This window comes from Anomaloglossus baeobatrachus, chromosome 2, assembly GCF_048569485.1.
Source record: "Anomaloglossus baeobatrachus isolate aAnoBae1 chromosome 2, aAnoBae1.hap1, whole genome shotgun sequence".
NCBI classification, from domain to species: Eukaryota; Metazoa; Chordata; class Amphibia; order Anura; family Aromobatidae; genus Anomaloglossus; species Anomaloglossus baeobatrachus.
Window position 1 is genome coordinate 149,578,569 of NC_134354.1, and position 23,247 is coordinate 149,601,815.

At 47.9% G+C, this 23,247-nt stretch overlaps 1 protein-coding gene across 1 annotated transcript in view; it reads right to left on the minus strand.

Moving 5' to 3' along the window:
* PPEF1 (protein phosphatase with EF-hand domain 1) overlaps positions 1-23,247 on the minus strand; it is an 81,694-nt gene that overhangs the window by 45,687 nt on the left and 12,760 nt on the right. Inside the window, exons 6-8 of the mRNA XM_075333423.1 lie at positions 22,205-22,371; positions 14,772-14,808; positions 13,644-13,793 (exon numbers count right to left, since the gene is read on the minus strand). Coding sequence (XP_075189538.1) covers positions 13,644-13,793; positions 14,772-14,808; positions 22,205-22,371 — 354 coding nt within the window. The remainder of the gene's footprint in view (positions 1-13,643; positions 13,794-14,771; positions 14,809-22,204; positions 22,372-23,247) is intronic.

Sequence of the window (23,247 nt, forward strand, 5' to 3'; positions counted from 1 at the left end):
GCAAAGGAGGGTCTAAAAAAATTATGAAAAGATTCCATAAAATTGCTGTTACCAGCACCAGATACGGTCCTACTGGTACGGGTAGACTGTTGAAGATGACGAGGCCGTCCCATGTTTGTCAAGTTACAACTGGGAGAATCACTCCCTTCACCTGCACGGTTGTTTGGTGGAAAAGCCGAGCTAAGATCGAGTAACAGCTTCTGCTGATACTCCTGCATACGTGCGTCCCTTTCTATGGGTGGAATTATGTCACAAAATTTGGACTTGTCCCGGGGATCTAATAGTGTGGCAAGCCAGTAGTCATCATCACTTCTAATTTTGACAATACGAGGGTCATGTTGGAGGTAGTGCAACAAGAAGGCACTCATGTGTCTTGCGCAGCCATGCGCACCAAGTCCACGCTGTGTTTGTGGCATAGAGGTGCTAACCGTTCTTTCTTCCTCTGTCATCTCCCCCCAACCTCTTTCAACTGAAATTTGACCAAGGTCCCCCTCATCTGCTGAGTCTTCCATGTCCATGGACAGTTCGTCCTCCATATCTTCATGTCCTCCTGCACCTTCCTCAACATCTCACCTGCTACCATGCGCCCTTGTTGATCCCTGTCCCCCATGGTCCCATGCCTGCCGCGTTGGTGATGATGAACGTCTGGACCTTGGTGATGTTGTTGTGTCTTGCGCATATGAATCCTCCTGTAGTTCCTCCCCTTCCTGTTGTCCCACCCCCTGACTACGAATAGTGTTTAGCGTGTGCTCCAGCATGTAAATGACTGTAATCGTCATGCTGATAATGGCATTGTCAGCGCTAAACATATTCGTCGCCATGTCGAAACTGTGCAGAAGGGTGCATAGGTCCTTGATCTGAGATCACTCCATCAGGGTGATCTGCCCCACTTCTGCATCTCGTTGGCCCAGGCTATACATCATGACGTATTGCACCAGGGCTCGCCGGTGCTGCCACAGTCGCTGTAACATGTGGAGAGTTGAATTCCAGCGTGTCGCCACATCGCATTTCAGGCGATGAACCGGCAGGCCGAAAGACTTCTGGAGCGATGCAAGTCGCTCAGGTGCGGCGGTTGAACGGCGGAAGTGAGCACTGCAGACAGTTTCCGTGCCCTGGTCAGAAGGCCATCTAGGCCGGGATAGTGTGTTAAAAATTGCTGGACAACAAGGTTAAACACGTGAGCCATACAAGGCACGTGTGTCACCTTGCCCAGGCGAAGGGCCGCACCCAGGTTTGCAGCATTGTCGCACACGGCCTTACCAGGCTGCAGGTTGAGTGGAGACAACCATTTATCAAAATCAGTCTCCAGAGCTGCCCACAACTCAGTCGCTGTGTGACTCCTATTTCAAAGACATGTCAAGCTAAAGACCGCCTGATGCCGTTGCGCTCTGCTACCAGCATAGTAATGAGGGGTGCGTGATTCCTTCTGCGCAGTGAGAACGCTGGTGGCCTGACCAGGCAGGCTTGGGGCGGAGGTGGAGGACCCAGATGAGGTGGAGGATGCAGAAGCAGTGGCGGAACTTGGACAGACAGAGGATTGACACACAAGTCGTGGGGACGGCAAGACTTGTGCAGCAGACCCTTCACCATCTATCACCATAGTTACCCAGTGGCCAGTCAGCGACATGTAACGTCCCTGTCCATGCTTACTGGTCCAAGTATCGGTGGTGAAATGCACCCGTTCACACACAGAGTTTCTCAAGGAAGCGGTGATGTTGTGTGCGACATGCTGGTGTAGCGCGGGCACACCTTTCTTAGAGAAGTAGTGGCGACTAGGCATCTGGTACTGGGGCACAGCGACAGACATAAGGTCTCTAAAATCCTGTGTGTCCACTAGGCGGAAAGGCAGCATTTCTGTAGTCAACAGCTTACAGAGGGATAGAGTCAACCTCTTCGCTTTGTCATGGGTCGCAGGAAGTGGCCTTTTATTTGACCACATCTGAGGGACAGAGATCTGGCTGCTGTGTGTAGACGGTGTTGAGTCGGGTGTCCCTGGAAAAATGCAGCTTTGTGAGGAAAGTGCAGGCGGAGACATGATGTTGCCTTCATCCAAAGTTGGTGCTATCGATGTCTGAGAGAGCTGTACACACTCACTTGTTTCCCCTTCCAAACCAACTGACGACCTACCAAGCAAACTGCCTGTTGCGGTTACAGTGGTGGAAGTTGTGGGTGGAAAAACAGGTGTGACAGCTGTCCCCACAGTCCTAGAAGATGACGAGCGCGCGGATGCACTGGAAGGGGCAGGCGGTGGATGGTTCGCTCCGCTAGGCCGCATTGCAGCACGGTGAGCTTCCCATCGGGCCATATGATATTTATTCATGTGACGATTCATGGAAGAAGTTGTCAAACTGCTGAGGTTTTGACCTCTACTAAGAGAACCATGACAAATTTTACAGATCACATAATTTGGGCGATCTTTTTCTATGTCAAAAAAGGACCTGGCTAGGCAAGGCTTAGAGGCCATGCGACCTGTTGATCCACCCCGAATAATGCTCAGAGGCAGAGTGGTGGCTGAGGATGCAGTTGTAGACGTGCTACCAGTGCTCCGACTGTGTCCAGGAAGGCGCCAGGTTACTTCGACGTCGGTTGCATCCTCCTCCACCGCCTCTGTTGACCTCCTCGAGTGTCTGACTGTGGGTTGACAGTAGGTGTGATCTAGAACTTAATCATCAATTGTTGTGTTTGCACTCCCCTACCCCTCAGACCGAGTTTCTTCTTGCCCTGACCGAATATTTAAGTTGTCATCCCAATCGGGTATCTGCGTCTCATCTTCATCAGTATGTTCCTCATTGCCTATAACCACAGTTGTTGGAAAGGCAGCATTTTGGTAGCCAACAGTTTGCATATGATGAAAGTCAACCTCCAAGCCATTTCATGCCCTTCTAAAAGCATGTAAAACACAGCGAGGGGACTCCAACCACAGTCTCCCTCGTTGCCACTAACTGGGCCACACACACCCCACTTGACTGGCATCGGTTGAGCCCCCTTTTGAAAAAGAAAAAGATGCTTTGCATGAAGCACTCTCAAAAATACGCGTGCCTTTCCCGTCCCCTGGCTGACCCAGGGGAAGAAAAGTCCTCTGAGAGCCATGACTTGTTCATCTTGGTTCTTTTAGAGACACAGCGAGGGGACTCCAACCACAGTCTCCCTCGTTGCCACTAACTGGGCCACACACACCCCACTTGACTGGCATCGGTTGAGCCCCCTTTTGAAAAAGAAAAAGATGCTTTGCATGAAGCACTCTCAAAAATACGCGTGCCTTTCCCGTCCCCTGGCTGACCCAGGGGAAGAAAAGTCCTCTGAGAGCCATGACTTGTTCATCTTGGTTCTTTTAGAGACACAGCGAGGGGACTCCAACCACAGTCTCCCTCGTTGCCACTAACTGGGCCACACACACCCCACTTGACTGGCATCGGTTGACCCCCCCTTTTGACAAAGAAAAAGATGCTTTTCATGAAGCACTCTCAAAAATACGCGTGCCTTTCCCGTCCCCTGGCTGACCCAGGGGAAGAAAAGTCCTCTGAGAGCCATGACTTGTTCATCTTGGTTCTTTTAGAGACACAGCGAGGGGACTCCAACCACAGTCTCCCTCGTTGCCACTAACTGGGCCACACACACCCCACTTGACTGGCATCGGTTGACCCCCCCTTTTGACAAAGAAAAAGATGCTTTGCATGAAGCACTCTCAAAAATACGCGTGCCTTTCCCGTCCCCTGGCTGACCCAGGGGAAGAAAAGTCCTCTGAGAGCCATGACTTGTTCATCTTGGTTCTTTTAGAGACACAGCGAGGGGACTCCAACCACAGTCTCCCTCGTTGCCACTAACTGGGCCACACACACCCCACTTGACTGGCATCGGTTGAGCCCCCTTTTGAAAAAGAAAAAGATGCTTTGCATGAAGCACTCTCAAAAATACGCGTGCCTTTCCCATCCCCTGGCTGACCCAGGGGAAGAAAAGTCCTCTGAGAGCCATGACTTGTTCATCTTGGTTCTTTTAGAGACACAGCGAGGGGACTCCAACCACAGTCTCCCTCGTTGCCACTAACTGGGCCACACACACCCCACTTGACTGGCATCGGTTGACCCCCCCTTTTGACAAAGAAAAAGATGCTTTGCATGAAGCACTCTCAAAAATACGCGTGCCTTTCCCGTCCCCTGGCTGACCCAGGGGAAGAAAAGTCCTCTGAGAGCCATGACTTGTTCATCTTGGTTCTTTTAGAGACACAGCGAGGGGACTCCAACCACAGTCTCCCTCGTTGCCACTAACTGGGCCACACACACCCCACTTGACTGGCATCGGTTGAGCCCCCTTTTGAAAAAGAAAAAGATGCTTTGCATGAAGCACTCTCAAAAATACGCGTGCCTTTCCCGTCCCCTGGCTGACCCAGGGGAAGAAAAGTCCTCTGAGAGCCATGACTTGTTCATCTTGGTTCTTTTAGAGACACAGCGAGGGGACTCCAACCACAGTCTCCCTCGTTGCCACTAACTGGGCCACACACACCCCACTTGACTGGCATCGGTTGAGCCCCCCTTTTGACAAAGAAAAAGATGCTTTGCATGAAGCACTCTCAAAAATACGCGTGCCTTTCCCGTCCCCTGGCTGACCCAGGGGAAGAAAAGTCCTCTGAGAGCCATGACTTGTTCATCTTGGTTCTTTTAGAGACACAGCGAGGGGACTCCAACCACAGTCTCCCTCGTTGCCACTAACTGGGCCACACACACCCCACTTGACTGGCATCGGTTGACCCCCCCTTTTGACAAAGAAAAAGATGCTTTTCATGAAGCACTCTCAAAAATACGCGTGCCTTTCCCGTCCCCTGGCTGACCCAGGGGAAGAAAAGTCCTCTGAGAGCCATGACTTGTTCATCTTGGTTCTTTTAGAGACACAGCGAGGGGACTCCAACCACAGTCTCCCTCGTTGCCACTAACTGGGCCACACACACCCCACTTGACTGGCATCGGTTGACCCCCCCTTTTGACAAAGAAAAAGATGCTTTGCATGAAGCACTCTCAAAAATACGCGTGCCTTTCCCGTCCCCTGGCTGACCCAGGGGAAGAAAAGTCCTCTGAGAGCCATGACTTGTTCATCTTGGTTCTTTTAGAGACACAGCGAGGGGACTCCAACCACAGTCTCCCTCGTTGCCACTAACTGGGCCACACACACCCCACTTGACTGGCATCGGTTGACCCCCCCTTTTGACAAAGAAAAAGATGCTTTGCATGAAGCACTCTCAAAAATACGCGTGCCTTTCCCGTCCCCTGGCTGACCCAGGGGAAGAAAAGTCCTCTGAGAGCCATGACTTGTTCATCTTGGTTCTTTTAGAGACACAGCGAGGGGACTCCAACCACAGTCTCCCTCGTTGCCACTAACTGGGCCACACACACCCCACTTGACTGGCATCGGTTGAGCCCCCTTTTGAAAAAGAAAAAGATGCTTTGCATGAAGCACTCTCAAAAATACGCGTGCCTTTCCCGTCCCCTGGCTGACCCAGGGGAAGAAAAGTCCTCTGAGAGCCATGACTTGTTCATCTTGGTTCTTTTAGAGACACAGCGAGGGGACTCCAACCACAGTCTCCCTCGTTGCCACTAACTGGGCCACACACACCCCACTTGACTGGCATCGGTTGAGCCCCCCTTTTGACAAAGAAAAAGATGCTTTGCATGAAGCACTCTCAAAAATACGCGTGCCTTTCGCCTCCCCTGGCTGACCCAGGGGAAGAAAAGTCCTCTGAGAGCCAGGTCCACATTGTCAGTGGACAGACACGTGTGCTTATCTGCCAGCAGACCCCCAGCAGCACTGAAGACAGGTTCCGAGAGAACGCTGGCTGCAGGACACGACAAGATCCTCAAGGCGTACGTGGCGAGCTCAGGCAATTTATCCAGATTGGAAGCCTAAAATGAGCAGGGCTCAAGTTGCACAATAATGGAATCGATGTTTCTTTGCATATACTCATATATCTGTGTGTCTCCCTCTTTTTCCTTGTCCAGCTGTTTTGTTTTCACATGAGTATATGTCCTTGTCACTTTCCCATGTGTTTGTGTTATGTTGTGAGTTGTTTGTCACCTTTTGGACACCTTTCAGGGTGTTTTCTAGGTGTTTTACTGTGTTTGTGATTGCCTGCCATTGTTTCCTATGGGCTCGAGTTCGGTTCGTCGAACGTTCGACGAGCCGAACTCGAGCCAGACCCCCCGTTCGGCGAACCGCCTCGAGCCGAACCGGGACCGGTTCGCTCATCTCTAATGAGCACCTTCTTGCTGCACTGCCTACAAGATGACCCTCGGATTGTCATAATTCGAAGTAATGCTGACTCCTGGGTTGCCACACTCTTAGATCCCCAGTACAAGACAAAATGTGGAGAAATAAGTCCTGCCATAGAAAGGGACGCATGTATGCAGGAGTATCAGCAGAAGCTGGTACGCAATGTTAGAGCGGCTTTTCCACTAAACACCTGTGCTGCACAGAGTGAATCTCACATTTCTAACTTGCCAACCATGGTACTGTCGAGTCATCATCACTCAAACCGTACCAGCCACACCGTATCTGTTATTAACAGCAATTGTATGGAACCGTTTCATGAATTTTTTAGACCATCCTTTGCAAGGCCACAAGACATAAGAAGTCTGACACACAGTCAATGCCTGGAGAGGATGATACAGGAGTATCTCCAAGTGAATATCGATGCCATGACTGTGCAACTGGAATTTTGCTGCTTTTGGGCTTCCAATCAGGAAAAATGGCCTGAGCTAGCCACTTACGCCTTGGAGATTTTGTCATGTCCCGCAGCCAGTGTTCTCTCAGAACGTGTATTCAGTGTTGCTGGGTGTGTGCTGACAGATAAGCGCACGCGTCTATCCAGTGACAATGTGGACAGACTAACGTTCATCAAGATGAACAAGTCATGGATCCGCAAGGACTTTTCTACCCCTGTGTCAACCTGGGGAGACGAAAGGCTTGTGGCTTTTTGATTGTGCTTCATGCAAATCAACATTTTAAGTTTGCAACTGGGAGACAATTTATGTCACTTAAGTGGTGTCTGTGGCCAAATTTTTGGAAAACATGGAGACTCTTTTTGGAGTCCACTTGCTGTGTTTTACATGATTTTAGAAGGGCATGACATGCCTAAGAGGTTGACTTTCTGCATCTGCAAGCTGTTTTCTACAGAAATGCTGCCTTTCTGCCCGGTGGACACAGAGGATTTTCTAGACCTTATGTCCATTGCAGTGCCCCAAGAGCAGATGGCCAGTCGCCACTACTTCTCCAAGAAAGGTGTGCCTGCGCTACACCCGCATGTCGCACACATCACTGCTTCCTTGAGAAACTCTGTGTGTGATATTGTGCATTTCACCACAGATACTTGGCCCAGTCACCATGGACAGGGGCGTTACATGTCGCTGACTGGGCACTGGGTGACTATGGTGAGAGATGGAGAAGGGTCTGCTGTACAAGTCTTGCCGTCCCCACGAGTTGTGCGTCAATCCTTCCTTTGCATGTAGAAGTTCCTCCACTGCTTCTGCCTCCTCAACCTCGTCTCTGTCATCCACCTCCGCTCAAATCCTGTCTCGTAAGGCCACCCGCGGTGTAACTGTGCACAAGGAATACCACACACCTCCTTACTATGCTGGCAGCAGAGCTCAACGCCATCAGGCGGTCGACTCTTTACTTTGAAATGTATGGGAAATGGGAGTCACACCACTGAGGAGTTGTGTACGGTTAGCTCTGGAGACCGAGTTTCATCAATGGTTGTCTCCACTCAACCTGCAGCCATGGAAGGCCCTGTGCGACAATGATGCAAACCTGCGTGCGGCCCTTCGCCGGGACAATGTGACACACGTGCCTTGCATGGCTCACGTGTTCACCTGGCTATCCAGCAATTTTTAAAACAATATCCCGGCCTAAATGGCCTTCTGCAGAGGGCACAGTGTAACGCCTGCCTGGATCCACACACTCAGACGGGCTGTAAAGGATAGGCTACAGGGAAGCCACTCACCAAGCAGGAACCCTAAAACCCTGAAATCCTTTAACCCCCTATACAGGGATTTGGAATTACACAGGGCCCAAGGTGATCAATACCTGTGGAAGGCTGCAATCCAAGAGAGTAGTAGTCAGGCAGGGTCAAACCATGAATTGAGTAACAGGAACAGAATCTTACGGCAAGGACGTAATCAGAAAACAAGCAGAGGTCAAATGCGGATCGGGCAACGAGGTACATAAACAGCAGGCAGGAGACGTAGTCAGGAAACAAACGGTAGTCAGCACACAAAATCACAAAACAGAACTGGGCGGAACAGGAACCAGAAGTTCAGAACTATGTCTGGCATTGGTCTGCAGTCTTCCCATGAAGATGGTGTCTTCCCATTGGTTGTAGCTGAATGATTGTACTTCAGCTGTGAGACATCCACCACCTACAGACAGCCAGTGGTACTGCAGATCTCAAGGTAACCCAGCCCAGTGGATGAGTGGAACCTGTGCCCACCGGCGCCGCTGGCATCGACTCCTCTCCCATCACCAGCACTATCTACGAAAGGAACACCTGGTGTCACCGGTGTCACCTGGCGATCAGAGTACAAGTTGCTGGAGCGGACTCCGGTGGTGACGTAACAGCCGTGTGCAACAATGATGCAAACCTGGGTGCGGCCCTTCGCCAGGGCAATGTGACACACGTGCCTTGTATGGCTCACATGTTGAACCTGGTTGTCCAGCAATTTTTAGACCACTATCCCAGCCTACATGGGCTTCTGCAGAGGGCACGTTCGCTATGTGCTCACTTCCGCCGTTCACACCCAGCAGCTCAACGACTTGCATCGCTCCAGCAGTCTTTCGGCCTGCCGGTTCACCGGCTGAAATGCGATGTGCCGACACGCAGTAATTTCATTCTGCTCATTTTGCAGCGACTGTGGCAGCACTGCCGAGCACTGGTTCAATACGTTATGACGTATAGCCTGGGCTAACGAGATCCAGAGGTGGGGCATATCACGCTGCTGGAGTGTTCTCAGATCAAGGACCTATGCACCCTTCTTCACAGTTTATAAATGTCGACGAAGATGTTTATCGCTGACGATGCCATTATCAGCATGACAATTCCGGTCATCTACATGCTGGAGCACACTCTAAACATTATTCCGAGTCAGGTGGTGGGACAAGAGGAAGGGGAGGAAGTACAGGAGGAGTCATATGCGGAAGGGATAACAAGATCTACAAGGTTCACACAGTGAGCAGCACCAAGGTGGCAGGCATGGGATGGTGGGGGAGAGGGATTTTCAAGGGTGCATGGTAGCAGCCAAAACGTTAAGGGAGGTGCAGGAGCCCAGGAAGAAATGGATGACGAACTGGCGATGGGCATGGAAGACTCAGCAGATGAGTGACACCTTGATCACATTTCTGTTGTGCGAGGTTGGGGGGAGAGGGCAGAGGAAGGAAGCATAATTCTCACCTTGCTGCTAACAACACAGCAAGGACTTGCTCCTCCTGGATGCGCAAGACACATGAGCACTTTCTTGCTGCACTACCTACAACATGACCCGCAGATTTTCAGATTTAGAAGTAATGCTGACTACTGGGTTGCCACACTTTTAGATCCCTGGAACAAGACAAAATTTGGTGAAATAAGTCCTGCCATAGAAAGGGGCGCACATATGCAGGAGTATCAGCAGAACTGGTACGCAATCTTGGATCGACTTTTACACTAAACACCAGTGCTGCACAGAGTGAATCTCAACACTTTGTCATGGCTAGGAGGAAATGGTCTTTTACTTGTCCACATCTGAGGGACCGAGGGCTGGCTGCTGTGCTGAGATGGCGTTGAGTAGGATGTCCCTGCAGAGGTTGCAAATTTAGGCATATACAAAATGAGTGGAAAAAGGCCAGATGCTGGTGGAAAGGGGAACAGGCGTGTTGGAAAGGGAAAATAAGTTTGTGTCCGTGGGTTTGGTGGTAAAGCAACAGTAACATCTGCTGAAGAAACACCATCTGTTACAGGGGGACTGGCAGATTAGGATAAGGTGGTATATATCCCAATCGCCAGTCGGGGTCCACCGTGCTCCCATATGGAGAAGGAGATGCTGGCAACCCGGAGGTTAGGCAGAGGATACAGAGCTGGGTGGCTCTGAAACTAATAGTAGCCTGAACCGAGTTAGACGACACTCGTATCTGGACACTGTGAACCCTGCTAGCGTCACAGGGTCGACACACCCAGCACAGGAACTTCCTGTTAACAACACAGGGGCCATTGGCTACGCTGTCCGTGTGCGTAGGGGGCACACCTGTGGACAGCAGGCACAGCAGCCCAGTTAATGCCACTGGGCTGCACTAGCAGGACTGGTAGGACAGGAGCTGGTCGTAACCGTTCAGCATTACCAAGTGTGGTGGCGTACTGCACCGACGCCCTATCCCTGCCTATCTCTGGCCTAAAGCCGCAATGGGTTCAACACATAGAGGTGTGATCTGTATGAGCATAATAGAAGACTGCGCACCTTCTTGTTGTCTCCAGCCCCTTTGATAACCTGGGTCTGCCCCAACCCAGGGTGGACCACAATGCACCTCCAGGAGCCAATAGAAGAGTGCCACGTCATCAGTGACATAACCAGCAGACTATCCGGAACCGCCACTTCACTGATGACCTCATGGCGGCCACGCCCCAAACACCTCACCAGTCATCATCTGACAAACAATGATGAGGTGCCAAGTCATAGGATCGGGCCTCTGCGAGCCAGTCCGGAGTGGCCACATCATCAGGACACCTGATGCCTTCTGGCCTATCATGGACTGCCACCTCACGGACATGACCAGTGAGTTCCTTACCGGACCTATCCTCTGATGCACTAAGTGCCTGAGCATGCTCAGTAGCCTGAACAACAGTCTCAGAAAACAGACTATCAGCTTCAGCATGCTCTGTAGGCACAAAACAGTACTTAGACACGGCACGGAGTCCAAGTATCTGTGCAAAGAGGCTTTTCGCACTAAGTGTGGGAGCCTGCTCAGTAGCACGAACTGAGGACTTAGCCTCAGGAATGGGACAGTCAGGAAGAGCATGCTCACTAGGCGAATCACTTGACTTAGGCTGCGGCTGGGGTAAATCGGCACACGCATGCACACTAGCCGGCTCTCCACACTTAGACGTGGAAGAGGAAGCAACCAGCTGGACGACCCAAGGTACGGCCAAAAATGACAGCTGACGCCTGGGCGCAACTGGAACCGCAGCTGGCTGCTTGTGGCTACGGCGGCACCGATTCATAACACCATCTTCCAGCCAAAATAAAATGTCTACTTCTTCCAGTGGATAATCTGATATGATCCCTTTGTTACGGACATGACCATCGCTACCAAATGTAGATGAGGCACCAAAAAAGCAGGTGCTTGAATGGATCTCAAGTGCTCCATCAAGTGGCCTCTCCTCCACCTCAAGTTCAAAATCCCAAATACTCCATTCCTCTGTGGTGTAAACCCAAACGCACTTGCTTCCTACCAGCTCTCAAGTTTCCACCCACCCTGCTGAGTATGGAGTAACAGAGATGGTTGAGTCTGCAGAGCTGTTTAGTCACACTATAGCCTGGGAATCAGAGGTCTGCTAAAAAGCTGCAGTGAGTCCAGATAAGGAAATGATCTGCACTGATGCCCAGAAGCTTTGTGAGTCGGATCCAGGCTCCAATGAAGAAGGTTCTGAGCATAATGTAGACCCTCATTCCCAAACTGTAAATCCTCTTGGTGGAGACAATGGGGAATATGCTGATGAGACTCACGTAATATCCCTGACAATGAAACTATAGCCCTAAAACTGGCAGCACTTTTTGCAATTAAAATTGCGCAGCAAAAATCGACAGGTGGTGTACAATGCAGAGGTGGTCTAGCTTTATTGACAGCTGAAGAACCAACACTGACTATACCTGACAATGAAACTATGGCCCTAAAACTGGCAGCACTTTTTGCAATAAAAATTGCGTAGCAAAAATGGACAAGTGGTGTACAATGCAGAGGTGGTATAGCAAAATTGTCAGCAGGGGAACCCTCACGTAATATCCCTGACAATTAAACTATGACCCTAAAACTGGCAGCACTTTTTGCAATTAAAATTGCGTAGCAAAAATGGACAGGTGGTGTACAATGCACAGGTGGTGTAGCTTGCTTGTCAGCAGAGGAACTCTCACTTTCTATCCCTGACAATGAAACTATGCCCCAAGGAATTGCCTGAGCTGATTTAGCCAGACGCTGTGATAAACCCCTGCACAGCGCTGGCACAGACTTGCAAAAATGGCTATGAACGGCTGTAATGTAGCCCTGAAAAGGGCTGAAATTAGAAGTAGTCCCTAATACCTAAACCGATGTGTAGATTGCACTGTATAAATCTATAGCGCACACATCACCAGCAGCGGGAGCGGTGACTGTCACACACCCACAGCAGAGAGATAATGGCGGCGAAGGGGAAAATGTCCGGGTCTTATAGGGCAAGGACATGTGACATGCACAGCCTATGACATATGCCCTTGCTTGTCTGGCAAAAATCCACTTTGCTGTGTGTGTCTCTGTGATTGGCTGACAGCCTGGCCTGCACCACTGTACGCGCGGTTAGGAAAAAAAAAATGGCGATCGCCATTCTTTCAGCACTCAGCAGCACTGATCTAAACCCTGTCACCCCCGCACACTATACGCTGAATTTTGATAATATCATTATTAACAGTGACTGACACTAATACAGTGAAAAGCCAGCTAGTAACTAGCTACGCTTTTGGTGATTGAACCGTTATCGAACGGTAACTCGAACTGCCGAACTTGAAGCAAATCATTCGAGTTCGTCGAACGACTCGAACACCCCCCAAAATCACTCGAATTTGAAATTGGCGAACGGTTCGAATCAAACATCGCTCAACTCTAGTCCTAACCTAAACCAGAATATGTGTCGCATGAGACTCACATCACATCCTATGATTTCTTATGGTGCTCTACTATGATCTATGATCTCCTGTTACTGCGAGTCGCAAATGTTTACAAAAGTGTTGGATTTTCTGATTCAAAGTTTCACACAACTCATAAACTATAGACTTCATGTGACTGCAACTAACGAACAACTTATCTGCAACTTGCCCATTTATTTTACAGCTAAATCAAATAATTTTTATAAAAGTCATGCGACAGCAAGTAACAGACGGATTGCTCCCTTTCAATACACCTACATCCGCTTCTGGGCCCTGACGGCTGTCTAGTCACATGACTTCCCTTAGCCCGCCAAGGTGAGCCATAGAATCTGGACCTCATTAAGTTACCACAAGGTTCCCTGACGTGCCCTGATACCATAGCCACGTCTTCTCTTACTCAAACCCTATCCAGAATTGGCATTCCTTGAGGCCTGCACCACTAGCCAAACCACTTGCCATCTGTCACTCCTCCTCTACCTCGACTTAACCCTATCTTATCTAACGTCTAATCTACTGCTTCTCCAGCCCAACAGTAGGTGGCGCCTGCTGGCAAATGGCTCCGTCTATGCTACATAGAAACCTACACTCCTCTAGCAGAATTTACATGTTAAAACACATTTCTAACAATCATCACCATATAATACATACATTTAGTATGAAACACCTTTTGCAATACAGGTAGATAGCATATAACATAAAACAGAGTAGGGATTCAACCACCTTCTGTGTTTCACTCACCTTGCTTCTTTCAATAGAAGTAAGGAAATCCAGGTCTGTTGTGTCTGATATCCCTCCATGTAAAATGAGAACCTTGCTGTCAATAATGGTGGCGAGGGGTAGTAGACTGTATATGTCTTCAAGTAGACATAGTATTTTCTTAGCATGAATCTGCAACAAAAGGTTTTTCAATGATTTATGGTAATATATTTTTAATAATGTTCTGTTTAAATATATTTCTTCACAAACTATAAACTTTTAAAAAGAACCTGTTAGCACAATTTTGTAACGTAAATATTGATATAATGGCGCTGTAATACTGATTAAACTGATACCTTTGGTCAAGTAATACGCTTTGTAGTTTGTTTTAATGAACATTTGAAGTTTTATGCTCATTAGATTTTGGTGCACAGGGGCGGGCTGTACATTGAGTCTTCTCCTCCCTGTCTGTGATTCTTCAGCCCCTCCACCTGCCTCCTCTCTTCGAAGTGCAGATTTCAAACAGAAGAAGCTAATCACTAAGAAAGCAATGACCACTTATTCAAAGATTGGAGGCAGGCAGAGGGTATGGGGAATCACAGACAGGGAGGACAAAACAAATTATACAGTCCAGCCCCTGTACACCAAAATCTAATTAACAGAAAACTTCAAATGGTGATTAAAGAAGAACCACAAAGTGGATTTCTTCACCAATAGGTATCAATTTAATCAGTATAATAGCACAATTACAGTCATATCTATACATTGCAAAATTGTGCTCACAAGCTTTAACTACTGTTACTCTGTCAGTATTGTCATAACTATAATAAGTCTAAATTAGTCTTAAAAGGGTTGTCACATATAAGCTACACCCATTTCATATGGGCAATTGTACTTCTTTAGAAGATGGTCTCTGCTAAAGACACCCATCTATGCTCTAGATTTGCAAAGCGTGGGTCCTGAGTGCCACAATGCCTGACTTTACCTACTGCGTGCATTACATGGTCACTAATTCAGTTGAGTACAGGGGAAATGAGTGACCTTACACACCAATTGCCGAAGCTGGACTCCAAAGTGATTGCCAGTTGTCTGCTATCAAATAAGGAATAATCCAGTTGAGACAACCCCTTTGTATACATTCATGCACTTTATAATGACACATAAACTGACCTTGTACTTTAGCATTACTTCTTTTGTGAAGCCATACCTGAATAAAGGGATAAAAAAATGAAAAACACGTCTCGATTTCCAAATTGCTGCAATGTTCCTTGTCTATTGAGCCTTAAGGGTGCTTTACACGCTGAGACATCGCTAGCGATGTCGTGCATGATAGCACCCGCCCCCATTGTTCGTGCGACATTTGGTGATCGCTGACGTAGTGAACATTATCGCTACGGCAGCATCACACGCGCATGCCTTTTCAGTGACGTCGCTGTGACCACCGAACAATCCCTCCTTCAAGGGGGAGGTGTGTTCGGCGTCATAGCGACGTCACTGCGGCGTCACTAAGCGGCCCCCCAATAGCAGAGGAGGGGCGGAGATGAACGGCCGGAACATGCCGCCCACCTCCTTCATTCCTCATTGCCAGTGGACACAGTTAAGGAGATGTTCATCGATCCTGTGGTGTCACACATAGCGATGTGTGCTGCCGCAGGAACGACGAACAACATCGTACCTGCAGCAGTAACAATATTATGAAAAGAAGCGATGTGTCAACGATCAGCGATTTTTGACGCCTTTGCGATCGTCGATCGTTGATCGTTGCTCCTTGGTGTCACACGCTGCGATGTCACTAACGGCGCCGGATGTGCGTCACTAGCGATGTGACCCCGACGATATATCGTTTAGTGATGTCGCAGCGTGTAAAGCACCCTTTACACGCAAAGATTATTAAGACTGTCCAACATTGCAAAAAGCATTTTCAGATACTGATGCGTTTAAAATAAAATAAACAGTAACATACTCTCCTCCATCACCTCCGGTGACTTTGGAATCAAGAGGACTGCTTTGTTCATAAGTCAGAGAACTGCTCCAGCCTCTGATTTCCTGTAGTTGCCAGGTGACTGACAGTGTCAATCAGAAAACATCTAATAATGCGGTCTTATAGTCACCGCTGCAGACAATCACATGAGCTTTGAAGCAGCTTGTGCTGGATCCGAGGGGGTGCTGGAAAATGAGTCTGACACCATTTTTATTTTTAAGTGGATACATGCCTATATTAGTCAATCACATTAAGATTTATTTTCTACCATTAGAAGTAATAGCACACTGCTTGGATATACCATCAATTCTCATCATTGATGGTTTAACTACCTGGTACTCTAAATAAAACAATCCCTCGATCTAACAGATTAGAGGACCAGTTTGTCACATTGTTAATTTTTGTTTGATTTGAATACGACGTAACCAATTAGTTACTATGGAGTACAATAGAGTATTCAAGCACTCCTATTCTCTGGAGGCCCAAAGGTGCCCCAGTCAGTTTTAAGGCTGGATCGCATCGCTCTGCCCAGAACGGCTGTCCACTCTCCTGTCAGCAGCATGTCACCTGCTTAGAAATACATAAAGCTGATTTGCTCGGGTGAGGAAATCTGCCGGCTGGTCCAGGTAGTGGGATGCAATCCTTACATAACTGTGACTCCAGCATAAAATCTTAAATAAAAAGAATGAGGCAGGTTTATCAATACTGTCTAATTCTTGGGCAATGTAAATGTAAGGTTCACATATACATTAGACTAATGTCATCCCAAACTATATGATGATTGTGAAGTGAGGGATCCAGCATGCCTGATATTGGACTACTCATCCTTTTGTTCTTTGGAAGATTATCTGCTGCCAGAGGAGTCTGATAGCGACTTTTTCATAGAAAACAAAAGAGCACTCGTGTGAGCAAGAGCTCCTGAGTATGTGGGAATCGGGAGAGAGAGCTGTCAGCTGACTGTTCGGCCAACAGCTATTTATCATGTATGGGGTCTTTACACTGGACAGTCTTAAAATGTGCCAGATTTGGAGATTTCCTCCAGGACGAAGCTCTATGCGAAACGCGTCGAGGTGCAGGGTGACGTGATCCACATACTTGTCATCCCCATATTGGTGGGTTTTCACTATGAATTAATTGTCTTACCCCCAAGTCATGGTTCAGTGGTGAGCTTGATAATATTTGCCCTGTGCAGCTGATTACGGCAGCACAGGACTCTGTGTATATGTTTACAGTTTATGCTGCTCCGCACTAAGCACTTTATATATATTTATATGCAATCTTGACCAGTATATGTTGAGAATTATGTGAACATTGTATTGTACTAAGCACTTTTTATGTACCTATGTCTTAAGGAAATTTTGTCACCTATTAAATGAACCAGTGATGTTAATGGGATATGTGGATCATGCTACCCTCTCATTTAAATACCCTCTGAATGTTTTTAAGATTTTTTAGCTACTTTTTCACCCCTTGTGCACTGTGTGACATGTATTTTTTGGATTAAATAAAAATTATTGATAGCAATTCTACTTAGAATAATTTATTTTATAAAACAACTACATATATGAAAAATGTGGGATAATAGGTCAGTTATAGGTTTTATATGCTTATTCAAGGACCTAGTCTGAGGAAACATAGTTGAAATGGACCTAAGTGCTTTTTTGGTTAAAATGTGCCAGATTTGGTGTTTGATGTTGGAGTTGCATCATAGGCAGGCCCGGACTGACCATAGGGCAATTCTGGAAAATGCCAGATGGGCCGGTCCCTGTAGTGGGCCGGTGCCTGTAGTGGGCCGCTGAATCTGCAGTCACCGCCGCGCTCCTCAGCAGTGTGTGTATGCCATGCACACTAGCTGCAGCAGGACCAGGAGGCAGCACGCTGCACTGTGCCGGCCCGTTGTGTGATAGTGTGCCCAGCATGCACACACTGCTGAGGAGCACGGCGGTGACGGGGACCGCAGCTTCCTCATTCCTATTCAAATGTATTTCCGTCTTTCAGACAAAAATACATTTGAACAGTGCACCGGGACTGGGCCCCGCCCCCGACATGCAGCAACGTGATGAGATCAGCACCTTGCTGACGTCATCACAGTGCTGCGGGCGCCACACTGGATGCATCAGGCAGCGGTAAGCGCTCCATGGAGGAGCAGGAGAGACAGGTTTAATTAATAGGGATGAGTGGGGAGGGGCTGAGGACACATAACGGGGAACATTTGTGAAGGAACACAGCTTTGTGACAGGCAGAGGGGGGGTAGTGTATTCTGAGGGAGGGGGGGAGGCAGGAGTGTGTAGTGATGGGGTAGTGTATTTTTCTGTGTAGGGGCTGATGGGTGGTGCATTGTATTATGTCTGGGGAGGGAGTAATGGAGGGTGCATTGTATTGTGTGTGTGGGGGAGGGATAACGGAGGGTGCATTGTATTGTGTATGTGTGTAGGGAGGGATAACGGAGGGTGCATTGTATTGTGTGTGTGGGGGAGGGATAACGGAGGGTGCATTGTATTGTGTATGTGTGTAGGGAGGGATAACGGAGGGTGCATTGTATTGTGTGTGTGTGGGGAGGGGTAATGGAGGGTGCATTGTATTGTATTGTGTGTGTCTATAGGGGTAATGGGGGTGCATTGTATTGTGTGTGTGTGTGGGGGGGTAAAGGAGGGTGCATTGGATTATGGAGAGAAGCTGTGTATGGGGACATTATGGAAAGAGGCAGCGTGGGGGTATATTAAGGAGAGAGGCAGTGTGGGAGGTATTTTGGATAAAGGCAGTGTGGGGGGATATTTTGTGAAGGAAGCACAGCAATTATTTATTCAGGGGCACAGCATGGGAGATATTTATATGTATGGGGCAGTATAATGATACTTTTATTTTTAAAGGTACTGTGTGGGGAAGTGCTGCTGAAGAATAAAGCGGGAGGGCTTCAGAGACTAGCAGTGGGCACAAAACCTCATCATGGCGTCTGTACTGCGTGGAGACAAAAAGGATGGGATTGACTCAGAAGATTTCACCTATAAAAGGTACCTGGATGTAAATGATTATTTGTGATATTGCCTGCATCTTATCAGTATTGTGGTTCCTGTATGGTCCGCAGTCTGATAACAACAACTCCCAGCATCTCCTTACCATTGTTAAGGACAAGCTAGGAGTTGTAGATTCCAGCATCTTCCGAGCCTTCCCATTGATTTGCATTGTAAAATACAGAACATTTTCCGAGTGGAAAACACCAGAAGAATGGAGCGGTCACTTCTTTTAATCACTTGGTGGTTTTAGAAACCTGAAGTGGGTAAAAGATTCTCAAAATCCTGATCCTGTGCATAGCGAGGAGATGCCTATGGTCATTCGAGGATTTTTCATAGTTTCCATGGTGTGATCTGCCCCCAATAAATGTCATTGCACATACCCTAAGTGGTATGTGTCCAAAATTATCACCAGTGACAACAACAGCTTCCCTGATCACCTATCTGTAGAATAGGTCACCAATATTAATTCAGGGGGATCTGATTTAGTATCCCTGCCCATCAGCTATGTAACCGCAGCATTATGTGGAGAGCAGCATCCTCTTCATTATCTGCGAGACCCAGGTCTGTAGGGAAAATAGCGGCTTCACCAGGTCCTACTACTAAGAGCAATAAACAGGACTGAGCTGTAATACTGGACGCAGCCGTGACTGCATGTTATATGGTCGTGTTACACAACCTACAAGTGCACAAAGATATTACACATTCACCACCACGAAAAGTGGGACTGTGCACCCCTAAATGCCAGGGCTGAATTTTAGTCCCAGTCCGGCCCTGATCATAGGCCACACGTCTTTCCACTGAAACCACACCAATGTGCCACAAACCACACCTCTGTGTCACTTTAGATGCTATTTTGAGAGTCTTTAATGCAAGACAGTGTGGGTGAGAATATAAGCAAAACTGCAGCATAATGGATTGCTGGAATGCAGAAGTTAAGGCCCCGTCACACACAGAGATAAATCTTTGGCAGATCTGTGGTTGCAGTGAAATCATGGACATATTGTTCCATTTGCACTGATTGTCCACAATTTCACTGCAACCACAGATCTGCCGCAGATTTATCTCTGTGTGTGACAGGGCCTTAATTAGAGTTTTCACATAGTGAACCATGAAACAAAGTACAAGGAGTCTCAAGCTTCTTCTAGCAATTAAGCAGAAATCATGTGCAATTCAAATGGCATTACTGTGCTGTTAGCTTTTATTTTGATGGAGGATCATGTAATGACAAATTTCCATAGTCTCCTCCAATTGAAAAACACCTCACATGAGAAATCAGTTCCTTAATTGCAGGTGGATGATGGACAAGTCTGGTCACATGACTCTATCAGCGGCTGTTTTGAGAACAGAAGAACTGAGCAGTCTTTTGCTAAGGCTGCACTAAGAAGCAGATGACTTCACAAAGGAGGAGAACCTGTAATTTTTATTTCATAAATCAATAGTGCACATGAAAATAAGTAACACTGTAATGTATCTAATGAGACAAATCTGCTTCTTTCTCTGCAGAATTGATCAGTCATTATCAACATTCTCAATTCTGAGGTAAAATCTCTATTCAGTGAAGACTTTCCCATCACTGAGAGGAGATGGAAGTTGTTACTGATGAGATTCTTGATGATGGGAAAAGGGAGCAGCTAGAGCAGAGGGGGGATCTAGAGACAGAGGCAGGATTTAGAAGCAGAGGACGGGAGCTAGAGGCAGAGGGAGGGATCTAGAGGCAGAGGGAGGAGCTAGAAACAGAGAGGAGCTAGAGGCAGAAAGAGGAAGCTAGAGACAGAGGCAGGATTTAGAGGCAGAGGACGGGAGCTAGAAACAGAGGGAGGGATCTAGAGACAGAGGGAGGAGCTAGAGGCAGAGAGAGTAGCTAGAGCAGAGGGAAGGAGCTAGAGGCAGAAGGAAGGAGCTAGAGGCAGAGAGAGGATCTAGAGGCAGAGGGAAGGAGCTAGAGGCAGAGAGAAGGACCTAGAGGCAGAGGGAAGGACCTAGAGGCAGAGGGCAGGAACTTGAGGCAGAGGAAGGAGCTAGAGGCAGAGGGAGGCACTAGAGGCAGAAGGATAGGAGCTAGAGGCAGAGAGATGAGGCAGAGGGAAGAAGCTAGAGGCAGATGGAGGAGCTAGAGGTAGAAGGATAGGAGGTAGAGGCAGAGGGAGGAGCTAGAAACAGAAGGAGGAGCTAGAGGCAGAGGGAGGAGGTTAGAGGCAGAGGGAGGAACTAGAGGCAGAGAGAGGAGCTAGAGTCGGAGGGAAGGATCCAGAGTCAGAGGAAAGGAGCTAGAGGCAGAGGGCAGGAATAGAGGCAGAGGAAGGAGCTAAAGGCAGAAGGATAGGAGCTAGAGGCACGGCTCCACCCGCTTCTATCCACATAAAATCTCATCAGTAGCAGCTGCCATCTCCTATCTCAGTAATGGGAAAGTCTTCACTGAATACAGATTTTTACCTGATAACTGAGAATTATGATAATAACTGATCAATTCTGGCAGAGGAAGAAGCAGATTTGTCTGATAAGATATATTACAGCGTTACTTATTTTCATGTGTACTGTTGATTTATGAAATAAAAATTAAAACAACGATTATATTTTAAATATTTTCAAGTACCACAAAATCATCAACACATTTTTCAAAATAAAGATACAGTTGAAAGCCCCATAAGTGGTTGGAATACAATACCAGACACCTCCCATGGAAAATATATCTGCTGTTTACAATTTCAAATATCAGACCCAGTTTTCTATTTTTCCTTTATTTAGGTCTTTGCGTCAAGTACATTGGAAAATCTATATTATTTACCGACACATTTTCATAGTTAGGTTCTACGAACTGCGAAGATTTACATCCTGAAAAAATCAGCATCACTTAAGGGTGCTTTACACGCTGCGACATCGCTAACGATATATCGTAGGGGTCACAGTATTTGTGACGCACATCCGGCGTCGTTAGCGACATCGCAGGGTGTGACAGCTAGGAGCGACGATCAACGATCGCAAAAAACGGCAAAAATCGTTGATCGTTGACACGTCGCTCAAAATCATAATGTCGTTGGTGTTTCATTCCACAGGTTGTTCATCTTTCCTGCGGCACCACACATCGCTGTGTGTGACACCGCAGGAACGACGAACATCATCCTACCTGCGTCCATCGGAAAGGAGGAAGGAAGGAGGTGGGCGGCATGTTCCGGCCGCTCATCTCCTCCCCTCCTCTTCTATTGGGAGGCCGTTTTGTACCGCCGCTGTGACGTCGCTGTGACGCCAAACGCATCTCCCCCTTGAAGGTGGGATTCGGCAGCCACAGCGACGTCGCTGAACAGGTATGTGCGTGTGACGCTGCCGTAGTGATATTGTTCGCTACGGCAGCGATCACCACATGTCGCACGAACGACGGGGGCAGGTGCTATCGCTCGCGACATCATTAGCAATCGCTAGCGATGTCGCAGCGTGTAAAGCACCCTTAAGTCCAATCATAATAAAAAAATATTTCTGAGAAATTTTAGAGGCTGAAATATTATATGCGTTACCCAAAGATGGATGAAGAACTCGTCTACCACAACATTACTGCTGTTGACTTCTAGAAGACTAAATACAGGTGGGATTAGAAAACATAATGGCTGATGTACCTTAGATTCATTATGGGGTCCTCATGGTTACCTCTGTTCATATGTAAATTATTAGGGTAGACGAGGAGGAATGCAAAGAGGATTATTAATATTTCTGTTGAGTTCTTCCCTCTGTCTACAAAATCCCCATTAAAAAGATAAGTATTCTCTGGTGAGGGGAGACCGTTCTGCAGAACACAATCATAACATAAATTAATCAGATGAGGAGCTACAAAGTGACACAAGACAATCAACAAAAGTCCCTGCATGCAGAAACCGGCTCCGCCAGCGATTCTCCAGCATGATGTAGGGAGGGCATGGTCAGTGATCCTCAGCAACTTATGAATGATTGGGGATGTATATAGGGATGGTGCTGGTTGTTCCACAGTTATATAATACATTAGAATAAATTAATACATTATGATTAGTGATGAGCAAGCACTACCATGCTTATGTGCTCGGTACTCATAACGAGCAGTCCATGGGCTCAACTCATGTACAGAGTATAACGGAAGTCAATGGGGAACTCAAACATTTTTCCAGAAGATCTTCTGGAAAAATGCTCAAGTCAGGCCTATCTGAGCCTCTGATTGCTCATTACGAGTACCAGTATCATTTCTCTCCCACAATACACTGAGCCTGTGTGATGCCAGTGTCCACACAAGAAACATTACTGGCTTCAGCAGAGACTTAGGCGGGCTTTGCACACTACGACATCGCAAGCCGATGCTGCGATGCCGAGCGCGATAGTCCCCGCCCCCGTCGCAGCTGCGATATCTTTGTGATAGCTGCCGTAGCGAATATTATCGCTACGGCAGCTTCACATGCACTCTCCTGCCCTGCGACGTTGCTGTGGCCGGTGAACCGCCTCCTTATTAAGGGGGCGGGTCGTGCGGCGTCACTGTGACGTCACACGGCAGGCAGCCAATAGGAGCGGAGGGGCGGAGATGAGCGGGATGTAAACATCCCGCCCACCTCTGTCCTTCCGCATAGCCGACGGGAGCTGCGGTGACGCAGGTAGGAGATGTTCCTCGCTCCTGCGACTTCACACACAACGATGTGTG